This window comes from Rhinatrema bivittatum, chromosome 6 (assembly GCF_901001135.1).
Source record: "Rhinatrema bivittatum chromosome 6, aRhiBiv1.1, whole genome shotgun sequence".
Classification (NCBI taxonomy): domain Eukaryota; kingdom Metazoa; phylum Chordata; class Amphibia; order Gymnophiona; family Rhinatrematidae; genus Rhinatrema; species Rhinatrema bivittatum.
The window spans coordinates 285,673,403-285,686,933 of NC_042620.1; the positions used below are offsets into that span (position 1 = coordinate 285,673,403).

General features: G+C 44.0%; 1 protein-coding gene across 1 annotated transcript in view; it reads right to left on the reverse strand.

Moving 5' to 3' along the window:
* Positions 1–274: 274 nt before the first annotated feature.
* LOC115094346 (zinc finger protein 271-like) overlaps positions 275–13,531 on the reverse strand; it is a 154,161-nt gene continuing 140,904 nt past the window's right edge. Inside the window, exons 9-10 of the mRNA XM_029607298.1 lie at positions 12,095–12,208; positions 275–3,290 (exon numbers count right to left, since the gene is read on the reverse strand). Coding sequence (XP_029463158.1) covers positions 2,176–3,290; positions 12,095–12,208 — 1,229 coding nt within the window. The 3' untranslated portion in view covers positions 275–2,175. The remainder of the gene's footprint in view (positions 3,291–12,094; positions 12,209–13,531) is intronic.

A 13,531-nucleotide genomic window follows, 5' to 3' on the forward strand; every position in this document is an offset into this window, starting at 1 on the left:
CTGGAAATAAATAGTCCTCAACACATGCAAATGCATGTTTATGAGGCTATTAGTTAGTCACTCGGGCTACCGAAAGTAAAATGTGCGACCAATCCAAGGGCTAGCGTTAATTTATGAGCAGCCCAAAAAAGTGTACAGAAAAGCAGAAAATACTGCTTTTCTGTACATCCTCCAACTTAATATCCTAGCGATATTGTCGGAAGAACGAAAAATGTAAAAAAAAAAAAAAATGCTGCTGGTCCAGTTAGAACGGATGCTCAATTTTAACGCATCCATTTCCCTAACCAATGGCTGTCAGTGGGTTCGGAAAACCGACGCTCGTAAAATTGAGTGTCTGTTTCCTCAACCCGCTGACAGAGCCACCTCTTCTGGGCCGTGGAGGCATGTAATTGTCCCTAGCACCCCCTTTTAGTGCGACCCCTCATTTAAATATAGGATCATGCGCTCAGGAGAGGTGGCTGGGCACACGTTGGGAGAATGGGCATTCAACAAGGAGCACCCGTTCTCCCCCATTTCTTACTGAATCGGCCTGTTATAATACTTTTCTGCCATTATTTTCTATGATCTACCTAATCTTCTCATTTGTACCTTCTTACTGTGCTGTCACTGGTTTTCCCTCTGTCCACCACTAAAGTCCCTTTATTTGTCCCATGACTGTTGAATTCAGTTTTTCCCCTTTATTTAATCTTTGAAGGCATATTATTGATTGGTAGTTTTGAGGACTTTACTTAGGTCTCCCTTTGGCTGGAGGAATGTACTTGCTGTTATTAACCAAGCTGTCTAACTGATTTTTACATTTTGCCAGATCTGGGTGGAGAAACATTAGTTTGAGCCAAATACTGGACACTGCATCATGACTGGACCCTTAACCTGGTTTCCATTTCCTTTGTTGTTACTTCTGGCCATTCTTTATTTTGTTTATCCTTTCCGTGTTTTTCTGTATAATGGGTAGCCATTCAGATTCTTTATTATGCTCTAAAGGATCGTCATATAAATATCTCAAGAACATTTTCATTTCAGCTTTGATGATATTTTAACTATGCTTACACAATTCCCTGTAAAAAAAAATTTTTTTTTTCTCAATAACCTTTTTATTTTGATGGTTCTCTTTTCTCTTCACAGCTCCATAAATTTTGTTTTGCTGTGCTTTTAAGTTTATTGCTAAATGATATGAATTGGAAATGTTCCTCTGCTGGTGCTACATTTGGTAGTAAAATTTGAGTAACTTTCACTGCCCTGTTCAGTAAATGATATACTTCTGTAATATCAATAGATGTTTTTTTATATAGGTTATAATCTCATTGACTACTGATCATACGTTTAATTTTGGGTATCAGTTTTATCTTGGGTAGACTTTCACTCTCCTGAATTTCAGCATTCTTGTAGTCCTCCATACAATCTAAGAGCTCCATGTGTTATTTCTTTCATCTCCTTGTCCCTTATTTTCCATCTTGCCTGGCCTGTCTTATATTGTTCTTCTCTGTGTTGTTTCCTTCTCATTCACCAGTATCTCACTATTTATGCTTATAGCCTGTTACCGCCACTGGTTGTTTTTCTCCAGGTCTCCTCTTTCACTCTCTCTTTCTGCAGCATCACTTTGTTTTAAGATATCACTAACATATTTATTTGCTCTTATTTGTCCAATTAAAGATCTTAAATTAGCATTAATTATTTTCTATTGCTTTGTTCTCCAATTTTTAGTGGGCTTTTTTTGTTTACTCTATTTAAATCTCAGGTTTATTGCATAGAAGTAGCAATATATTATCTCCTTTGTATCTTCAGAGAATCATATGCCTGTATTTGGTCCTTTTTTTAAACTTTATTTATGTAATGCACCACAAAAATCCAATTAAAGAATAATAGAAGATCAGTGTTGTGTATTTGGTCCTCGTAATGAAAAATTTAACTCCTATGGTCAATTTCCTTTGGTAGTGGGTCCATGAACAGGTTCACCCTGGCCTATAACTGTAGTGGAGATGTTACTTTTACCTGAATATTCTGTATATCATTACTACTATCTTTAGCCTTATTTCTGAGGTAATGGGTGGCAATGGTTTATCCTCGGCAATATGTGGTCAAGATGGATTTTTTTTTCCAATAGAGTGGTCACCTTGATGAGATTTGGTATAAATATTCAATAAAATCACCAGCAAGACTTGGCAAGAAAATTTTTCTCTATGCAATGTTTCTCTGCCCCTCAGCCCTCCCTTCAGTGTGAATTTTCTGATGCTTAATGAGATGGAAACGCAAAGTAAAGGTTTTCCCACAGTCAGAACATTGATATGGTCTTTTACCCGTATGGAGTCTCTGATGTACCTTGAGTGCTGATGTTTGCCTGAAGGTTGTGTTACATTGAGCACATTTATATGGCCGCTCTCCTGTGTGTATTCGCTGATGCTGAAGAAGATGTGCACGCCGACCAAACATTTTCTCACATTCATCACATTTAAATGGCCGTTCTCCAGTGTGATTTCTCTGATACTTGAGATGATAACCCTGAGTAAAGTCTTTCTCACATTCTGTACCTTTAGGTGGCCTTTTGCCTATGTGGCACATCTGATGTACCTTGAGTGCTGATGTGTACCTGAAGCTTTCCTCACATTCAGTACACTTATATGGTTTCTCAGCTGTGTGTATTCTCTGATGCTTCAGAAGATGTGTGCGCTGACTGAAATTTTTCTCACATACAATACATTTATAAGGCCTTATTCCTCTGTGGATATTTTTGTGTCTCAAGCAGGATGCACTGTCACGAAAGCTTTTCTCACAGTCAGAACATTTATATGGTCTTTCTCCAGTGTGGCTTCGCATGTGAAGTTTTATACCACGCCTGTCACCAAAACTTTTCTCACATTCAGAACATTTATATGGTCTTTCTCCAGTGTGTGTTCTTTTATGACGCATAAGTTTTGACTTGCAGGTAAAAGTTTTATCACATTCTGTACAATCATATGTTCTCTCTTCAGTATGGTTATTCTGTTGCTGCATAAACTGCAACCTCATAATGGAATTTCTCTCCGAAGTATCCCAACTGTATGTTCCCATTTCTGTGGGAAACAGCTGCTGTACACTGGGATCCATTAACACCCCACCTCTTCTTTCACAGCCAAAGATTTCATTAGATATGTGTGTGTGGTAGTTATAACATTCAGACTTGCACAGTAAGTTACATATAGTTCCTGTCTCAGAATGTTGAAAGTTGATTGCTGTAGATGCTTCAGTTGGTTGTTCCAGCTTCTCACAGTATCTTTCAGGATACAACACCCCACTTGCACTTCTGCTGGAATTTACTGCATGAATAAGATAAGATTCTTGTCATAGGTTTTACCAGTTAATACGTTTAGGAATACAACATACAAGTAGAGTTAGAAAAAAAAGTAGCAATAAACAAATAGGCCTATGTCAGTTTCTAACCTCCCTTACCCCAACTCATGATTGTTTTTTGAACTACCAAAATAGACACCTAATAAAGCATAGTCATTTGTTTATAACAGGGACCCTGTCTTCAAAGATGGTGTATTCAGTCTTGCCATACAAGCATAACATAAAATGGTCTCCTGCTATATATTCCTTCAACACATTCAAAATAGCCATATTTAATATACAAAAAGAATATACTAGCCATATTGTAAGACCCACACTTCAGGAGTATGTATATCAATCAACCCCCAAATGGTAATAGGTCTCTCTACTTTCATCAATTTTTTATCTTTAGACCATTTTTTAAATTTTTCTAAAAATAATTGTAAAAGTCTTTCCGTGTGCTGATGAACTTCAAAATCAATGCTCATTTCAAATTGGTAAATACTCATCTCTATAAAGCTAGCAAAAGTCCAACCCCCTTGAATCTTCACAAGCGTTCCATCAGCTCAATATCAGACTGGCTATCTTATTTTTCTTGTTTTGCTCCCGTGATCGAAATTCAAGGTTGCGAGAGAAAAACAAGAAAAATAAGAAGATAGCCAGTCTGATATTGAGCTGATGCTAGCTATATAGAGATGAGTATTTACCAATTGGAATTGAGCATTGCTTTTGAAGTTCATCAGTACACCGAGAGACTTTATTGCAATGATTTTTTAAAAAATTTAAAAAATGGTCTAAAGATAAAAAATTGATGAAAGTAGAGAGACCTATTACCATTTGGGGGTTGATTGATATACATTCTCCTGAAGTGTGAGTCCTTCAAAAAGAATATACTATACATATTGTATATTAAATATGGCTATTTTGAATGCATTGAAGGATATAGCAGTAGACCATTTTATGTTATGCTTGTGTGACGAGTCAGGGTTTCTGCAATACATTGATTGTATGGTGGGCAGATTTTGTGATTAGTATTCAGTCTTGTACCATCAAATTTTAAGTCCAGTCAAGAATATAATATTGATGGTATAATAAAGTTACTTACCTATAATAATGTTCCCTGAATATATCAGTTCACCAGTCACACAGAGGGGTATCAGCTGAGGACATTGAGAGTGAACACTTTTTCAGAACGTTCCAGTGAAGAATGAAATGGCCCTCTGCGCAGGTGTGGTAATATTCATAGACATAGTTTAATTCTAGAATGGACGTAAACTAAGGAGCTCACCACCTGACATGAGTAGGTGTGACTAGAGAACCGCTGTCTTCAGAGCACATGTTAATGGGGAAGCAGCTAAAAGAAGAGGAGGTAAGATGGAAAAAGAGCTCCCAAACCATGGCAGGGATCCTGCTTGATTGAAAAGGGAGAAAAGAAAAAATGTTGACAGGATAAATACATAAGCGGCTGGATTTTAAATGCCCTGCGTGCATAAATCTGGCCGGATTTACGCACGCAGAGCCCCGGGACGCGCGTAAGTATGCTGGATTTCATAAAAGGGGCATCGGGGGTGTTGCGTAAATGATGCAGCGTTTCGGGGCCGGGCCCGGGGGCATGGCGCCGGCCCGGGGGCGTGGTCAAGGCCTCCGGACCAGCCCCGGGTTGGGTGAGGGCACGCCAGCAGCCCGCTGGTGCGCGCAGATTTACGTCTGCTTTCAGCAGACGTAAATCTGCCAACAAAGGTAAGGGGGGGTTTAGATGGGGGGGGGGGGGGTTAGGTAGGGGAAGGTGGGGGGAGGGCGAAGGAAAGTTCGGAGCGGCCTCGGAGGGAACAGGCAGCACGCGCTGGGCTCAGCGCGCGCAGGTTGCACAAAATGTGCACCCCCTTGCGCGTGCCAACCCTGGATTTTATAAGATACGCGCGTATCTTATAAAATCCAGCGTACTTTTGTTCGCGCCTGGTGTGCAAACAAAAGTACGCGCTCGCGCAAAATTATAAAATCTACCCCATGGAGTATTGGAAGGGGAAGGTGTGGTACATTATTGGGGTTGAATGGTGGGAGGTAAGGGCATAGAGTTGCTTACTTTGACTGGCACATTGAGTATGCCCAACATGCCACTATCCAGATGGGGTCCCTCTTCATTCTTGTAATATAGAATTACAAAAAAATAAACTAGGAGAAAACCCAACTCCTGAGGACTAACATCCTGCTGTCCTAGGAGAACACCTGTTACAGGTAAGCAACCCTGCTTTCTCCTAGGACAAGCAGGATGGTCATCCTCACAAGTGGGTGAATCATTAGCTACAGGCTGTTCCCAAAACAAGGGGACAAACAGTCACCTAACCAGGTGCCAACGTGCACAACAACGGAGGTGCTGTTGGTAACACAGGGAGAGTGCATGAACCCGAACAAAAGGGCCTGAGGTAGGAAGAATTGGGTTTCACAAATGAAAGATGCCGGAGGACGGACTGGCCAAAATTGCTGTCACAGCAGCCATCCCTGTCCAGACAGTAGTGCAAGGCAAAGGGGTGGAGGAAACTTTATGTCGCAGCCTTGCAGATCTCGTCCACAGGGACCACCAAAGCTGCCATGGCTCTGACCGAATGAGCCTTGACATGGGCCCCAAGCTGTAGTCCCACCTAAGCATAACAGAAGGAGATGCAATCCACTACCCAGTTGGACAGAGTCTATGTAGCGTGCGCAACTCCCAATTTGTTCTTGTCTAACGCGATGAGTTATGTGGACTGCCTATAGCCTGCTGTCCACACCAGGTAGAAAACCAAGGCTCTTTTGCAATCCAAAGTGTGTAGAGCCTATTTGCCCTGGTGAGAATGAGGCTTTAGAAAAAAAGGTGGGTAGGACCATTTACTGGTTTAGATGAAAATCTGTCACCACCTTATGCAAGAACTTACGGTGTGCGGAGGACTAGCCTATCGTGGAAGAACTTCATGCAAGATAGATACAACACCAAGGGCTGAAATCCGCTGACCCTGCATGCCAATGTGACTACCACCAAGAAGATGACCTTCTGGATCAGGGACTTCAGGTCACAGGAGCACAAAGGCTCACAGGGACCCTCCTTCATAAGCTGGGACAAGTCCACATTGAGGTCCCAGAACACAGCAGGGGTCTTAAGGGAGGCTTCAGCCAAAGCAGACCTCTCAAAGCACCCCACTATGGGCTGCAGCGAGATAAGCAAACCATTCACCCCTTGCTGGTAGTCCCCAATAGCACTGAGATGCACCCGCATGGAGTTTGTCTTTAAGCCAGCTTCTGAGAGGTGCAGGAGGTAATCAAGTAGCTTTGGTGTAGAGCAAGTGAACAGATCCAAGCTGGGGCACTCAAATCAAACAAAACTTCCTCCAGTTCAGGCCATAAGACTTCCTAGTGGAAGGCTTCCTGGACATCACCAGGATAGAGACACATCATCTGAGAGGGCTAGGGGCTGTACAATCACCCTCTCAACATCCACACCATTAGGACAAGGCTTGGAGGCTAGGATGGCACAGTCTGTCCTGATCTTGCATCATGAGTTCTGGGGAGGTCCCCACACTGATCAGCTTCCGGAGGGAGAACCAGAGCTGCCACGGCCAATACGGAGCAATGAGGATCATGGTTCCCTGGGCCTGTTGGAGCTTCAGAAGAGGTTTGACATTAGCGGAAGCAGAGGATATGCATAGAGGAGGCCCATGGCCCACTGTTGGGCAAAGGCTTCTGCTGCTAGTTTTCCCGTTTTCTCTGAACAGGGTGCAGAACTGATCTACCTTCCTGTTGCAGGGGGAAATGAGTAGGTCCACTTCCGGGGTTCCCCAGCAATGGAAGAGCCAATCTGCAACCTCCTGCTTCAGGGATCATGCGTGGGGGCGGAAGAAATGACTCAGGTCAAGTGTCATCGCATTCTCTGTCCACAGCAGGTACATGGCTCGTAGCAGAATGCCCTGGGACAGAGCCCAAGACCAGATCTGGTCTGGCTCCTGACAGAGGATGAAGGATATCATGCCTCCCTGCTTGCTGAGGTACCACATCGCCACCTGCTTGTCAGTCTGGATCAGGACCACCTTGTTGGCCAGGTGATCTCAAAATGCCCAAAGAGCGTATTGGATTGCACGGATTTCCAGGATATTTATCTGACACCTTGCTTCCTGCACAGACCATCAGGGTCGATGGTCTGTGCAGGAAGCAAGGTGTCAGATAAATATCCTGGAAATCCGATCCGCCTGTTGGGACACATGGTCGGGTTGGGACCCAGGGTCGGGTGCGGAGACTCTCCACATGGGCACTCCAACCCAGATTGGAAGCATCTATGGTGAGCACAATTTGAGCAGGGGAAGCCTGGAAGGGCAGGCCTATCACCAATTGGACAGATTCTACCACCACGACAAGGAGTCCTGGAGTGGTGGAGTAATATGGATGCATACTCGAAGGTCCTGAAAGGCCTGGTGCCACTGGGACCTCAGGGTCCACTGCACATGTGTAGATAAGTGAAGGGAATGATTATGGACGGTTGCAGCCATGTGTCCCAACAGGCGGAGCATACGGTGTGCTGAAACCTGGCGACAGAGCTCACTCTCGCCAGGGACACTACGATGAGTGCACGATCCCAGAGCAAACACACCCTGGCTTGAGCCGTGTCAAACCTGGCACCAATAAAGTCCAGCTGAGACGACAGCATGAGCTGTGACATTGGGTACCTGACCAGAAACTCCAAGGTCTCCAACACCAGAATGGTGTAGTGCAGGGACCGCAGTGTTCTCTCCTGGGTGGCGTTCTTGATATGCCAGTCATCTGGGTAGGAAAAAAAACTTGCACTCTCAGCCGCTCCAGGCAGGCCCCTACCACAGCCAGACACTTTGTGAAGATGCGGGGTGCAGACGCCAGGCCAAAAGTACCCTGTACTGGAAGTGCTTCTCACCCACCACGAAGTGAAGATATTTCCTGTGCACTTGGGAAATCCTGATGTGGCTATAGGCATCTTTTAGATTGAAGAAGCAAAGCCAATCCCCCCTTCGTAGGAGTGGAATCAGGGTGCTCAGCGAGACCATTTTGAACTTTTCCCACTTCAAGAATTTGTTCAAGGCTCTCAGGTCCAGAATAGGCCAGAGTTCTCCTATTCTCTTTGGAATTGGGAAAACCTGGAGTAGAACCTGCTCCCTTGTTGCTGTGGCAGGATGGGCTCGACAGACCTGGCCTTTGAGGGAGGAGAGCTCTGTCAAGAATACCTCCTGATTCACTGAAGGGCCCCACCTGGGGCATGGGGGAGAGTCCAGAGGGATGCTCTGAAAGTTCAACTTGTATCCGCGACAAATGACGGACAGGACCCAGCGGTCCGAGGTGACGGATGGCCAACGGTCTGCAAAGAACCGCAGTTGAACTCAGACTGGAGGGTCTCCTGTCGAGGGCAGAGGTGGCTGGCTTACACGCCCTCTCAGCCAGTCAAAACCCCATGGTGGGGCTTTGCTGGGGTACTAGCAGAGTCCTAGAGGCTCGTTGTTGCCTCGGGCGAGCCCTGGGACCAGCCTGCTGAGAGCTTGCTCTGGTCACCGGTGGGTAGTACCTGTGCGGCTGGTAAAAGGGGTGCCTCATCCCCTGCCATGAGGGCTTCTAGCCTGAGGAGTGCGGATCCCGAGGTGCTGGCCAAAAGATGCTGGAGGGTCTCATGATGATTCTTCAGCTGTGCTATTGCCTCCTTAATCCTGTCCCCGAAGAGATTCTCTCCAGTACAGGACAAGTTTGTGAGGCACTTCTGAACCTCTGGCTGGAGGTCGGAGGTTCAGAGCCAGGCCATGCAGCAGGCTTCAATGTCCGCTGTGGTCACTCTCACAGACATCTCAAAAACGTATGTGGACTGGACCTCATGCTTATCACATTCCAAGCCTTGCTGGACCACTTTTGAGATGTCCTTCTGCAGTGCTGAGGCAGGTTCTCAACCAGATCTTGAACCTGCTTCCAGAGGTTCCTGGAATACTGGCTCATATACAACTGGTAGCAGGCAATGTGGGCTGCCAGCATGGCACCCTGGAAGACTTTTCTCTCCAGGGCAGCCAGAGCCTTGTGTTCTCGGCCCAGGGGAACCTAGGCATGGGTGCGAGAATGTTTTGCCTTCAGTAGGGTGGACTCCACCACCATGGACTGGTGCGGTAGCTGGCGGCTTTCAAACCTGATGGTAGGCCGAACAAGATACATCAAATCGGTTTTCCTATTCACAGGAAATACCAAATGGGGTGCTCCCAGAGCCAGACAAACAATTCCTTGAAAATGTCATGGACTGGGACAGCTACCACCTCCTTAGGTGCATCCACAAACTGGAGGACTTCCAGCATCTTATGCATGGAGTCCACCTCGGTCAGGAGCTGGAAGGGGACGGATTCCGCGATGGCCAGCACAAAGCCTGCAAACATCAAGTCCTTGGAAGGGGATTTATGTCTCTCCTCAGAACAAGATGGCTCAGAGGGTAGTTCCTCTGTGTCAGCAGAAGACTACACTGAGGCATCATCTTTCCATAGGCTTTATGGGCATCCTCCTCACTGAGATCACCAGGAGACACGGGTGTGGGAACTCTCACTATGCTCTTGGCACAGGGCCCTGAGTGCTTCAATGGCCCCGTAGGCGCTCGGGCAATGCTGGCTGTGGAGACTGCCTCAGAAGAGGTACCACTGGGCCCGATGGTACTCCCTTATCCAATGAATCGGCTATGGGAGTGGTCTCTGGAGTTTTCTGTGGTGGACTCCATCTGATGCTGTCACCCACTTGTGAGTACTACCATTCTGCTTGTCCTAGGAGAATGAATACTAGGAGTAGTACAGAAAAAGTGTGTTTGAATGCAGACTCTTCTCCTATCTGCCTGAAAGCAGCAATACAAACTTGGCTGTTGGAGATGGTATAGGATGCATGAGAACAAGGGTCTGGGGAACACAAGTGAGACAGCCTAAGACTGTATAACGTGGTAAGGCAGAGATGGTAGTGTAAGGGGGGGGGGGTGTCTGTCTCTGTCTGTGTGTGTCAGCACCAGAAGTAGTGGAGGAGGGTAACAAAAGCATATGAAAGGCAGTGAAATGGGAGAGGTGACAAAATTAGAAGAGTGAAAGGGTTGGGTGTGAGAAGAGAGCCAGAGCTATGCTGAAAGGGTTTGCTAGAGCAAAAAGAGAGGGGTGAGGGGAGAGGTTGTAGTATAGACAGCCATAGAGAGTACTGGGGGAAGAGAAGAGTATGCAAGGAGATGAGTGGAGGTGAGGGAGTCAGAGTGGAAGATATTAGAGAATGTGACAGTGAGTGAACTTGAATGGTTGAGAGAAGCAGTATGGAGATAAGCAGTGTTTAGAGAGACAAAGAGGCAGCAGCTGTTAAAGCAGAAGGGAGACAGCTCATAGAAGGCTGAGGAGGGGAGATGAGGTATTCACACAGGGAGAGCACTTCATGAGGAGGGGGAGAAACCTAGTTATGAACAGATGAGAAGCCAAACACAAGAGAAAATGGGAAAGATCACTGTCTATAGGGGCAGCACTAGGAGAAGAAACAAAATGTAAACCGGTGCGATATGTATCCTATACATGAACCTATGTATCCTATCATGTAAACCATGATAGGATACATAGGTTCATATACAACTGGTAGCATACATAGATACATGATAGGATACATAGGATATGTATCCTATCATGTAAACCAGTGCGATATGTATCCTATACAGGAACATCGGTATATAAAAGTTAAAAATAAATAAATAAATAAAATGGAAAATTGAAAGGAAACCATGATAAAGAAATTAGAAGATCAATAAGAGGAAAGTGGAAAAGTGAGCTAGGACAACATGACTAGAAAAATAAAATGCCCAGACCACATAGATAAAAATAAAAAGTTTTATTTTTTTAGTTTACTGACAACTCTTTCAGCTTTGGGAATGGGTATCTCCTCTATCTTTTTAGTCTGTGCAGTACAAGAGCAAATGTATTTCTGTTTCTCTACTGCTGCATTACATGCAGAATCAGGTTTCTTAAAGTTTATAGTACATTACCACCAGTAATCCCTACTCTATCATGTTATAATTTGTTGTCATTTCTAAAGTGGTTTTTTGGGGTGTTTTTTTTTAAACAAAAGTCCCAAATGACTTCACACATACTAGCTTATATGTCATGTCATTTGTAGGCACATGATTCATACACTTACTTGCATTTTATTTGCTGACATCTTGCATCTTTTGAGAAGCTCCTACAATTTTCTCTACACAAATAAAACTAACACAATCATACATTCAATATACACACAAAAAAAAACCATATGGATGGATCAAACTTTTTCCAGCAGCAACCATTTCTGAAATTGAATGTGGTATAATGAATGTGCATAATCATGAATATATAGTTATCCTTGATGTTTGCTTATGAAATGAGAGAGAGCTTTTTCATAGGAGTAACAGCCAAAACAGTAGGAGGGAACATTGCCTCTGGTTGCACAACTCCTTCTGGCTCAAGTGCAGTATGCTTCACTAGTCCTCAGCCACCAAGCAGACTTCTGTGTTGACAGGGTAAGTTATCCTCTGAAGGAGGATAGGAAGAAAATGATGGAAGACAAACCAGCCTAAGAACATGTCTGAACACACTGCTCCAGAGGGATGAGGTAATTTTTATTGTTGACTCAGCCACACCCACAATGAACCAAACCAAAATTGCTGCTACATTACAAAACATGGCAATTACACTTTATTCAGAAAAAAGAAATTCCTCAACTGTTGAGAAATTATTCCATTCCAGCTGGTTACTCACTATTGGGGGAGGAAATGTGAGGAGTCTCTTACCTTTGTGGGAATCAGTGATGCATTCATTTCCCACTGGGCCACCATAGTGTTTTAATTTTCTCTCGTCCTCTTGCTTAATCCAAGAAGGTGCATCCAGATTCAGAAATAGGGGACCTGGCATTAGAGGGAGAAGTAAATTACATTTAATAATCTCCACTCATTGCTTGCTGTAAAGCAGCAGGAGTTTATCTGTGGAAAGTGTGATGTTTTCCAGTGGGGCAGGAGCATTTTTTTCCCTAGAATGTAATGGAACTGTGCTGCTGCCTACCTTCAGCAGTGTACTTGTACTTTAGTGCTCCTCCATAGTGAAGTAAAAACAAACCAATGTCTACCCCAAAATCTCACTCTGCTTTTAATATTTCCTTTTACAAGGTATCTTAATTCAGCCATGGATGGTATAATATACTCCTTTCCCATAACATCTCACACCACACACACATCGGTGTTTTTGCTTGTGAATCCATTTCATCTTCCATTCTTAAAGCTATTAGAACCAGGTCCGTGGTGTGTCACCCCCCAGAAGCTCTAGGAATACCATGACCTCACTCATTTCAAATATAATGGAGGGAAAGAGAAACTCTCATGGCAATCTCTCTAACCCTAACAGTAACTCTGGACAGCCACAGAGAGAATAGAGCCTAGCTACTCATTCAATAAAGCTTTTATTGGGGATTCTGTATCTTACACACTGATTTTTTAAAAACATTTTTATTAGAAATTTTCAATATAGCTAGATTTGGTACACATACTTTTTTTTTATAATCTTTACACATTACTGTCATTTAATAATATACAAAAAGGACCCATACTCCATCGAAGAGATCTTTGAAATGACAAATCCTAGAAATCAGAGGAGCATTATGGAAGGAGCTTCATTTTTCTGGCATGTGGGTGACATCATCTGATGGTACCAAACAGATTCATCTCTTAGCTAGTAGAGCAAGAGTTGCCTTGTAAGCCTTCTCAGTCATTTTTCTCCAAACACAAGCACAGATTATGCACTCAGTCTATATCTTTTCTGTAAAACGTAAAATGTAATTTTTCAATACTTTTTCCTTAGAATTATTTTTTGTTAGTTGCCTTGCTACCCCCTGCAGCACCCGTAACAGCACTTTTCAGTGGTAAAAAAGATAATAAAACTTTGCCTCTGCAGAAAAAAAAAACCTGCCATAAGTGGATTCAAGAACTGCTTCTATACCAAGGTAATATCTCTCATGGACAGGCATAAGCTTTGCTTTTGCTGCCTTGGCCTAGATCAATACCAGGCAAACTGCTGTCTCCAAGTTTCCAGCTCTCCAGGGCAAGTAGAATAGAGGAACCGTATAAATCTCTTTGGATTCACAGTAGATCCCACAGTGCAGCATCATCTGCTTTGTTGGGAAAAGAGTTGAGCAAGAGCTCCTCAAAAACTTCCCTATCAGCTCAGGCCGAAGCCAC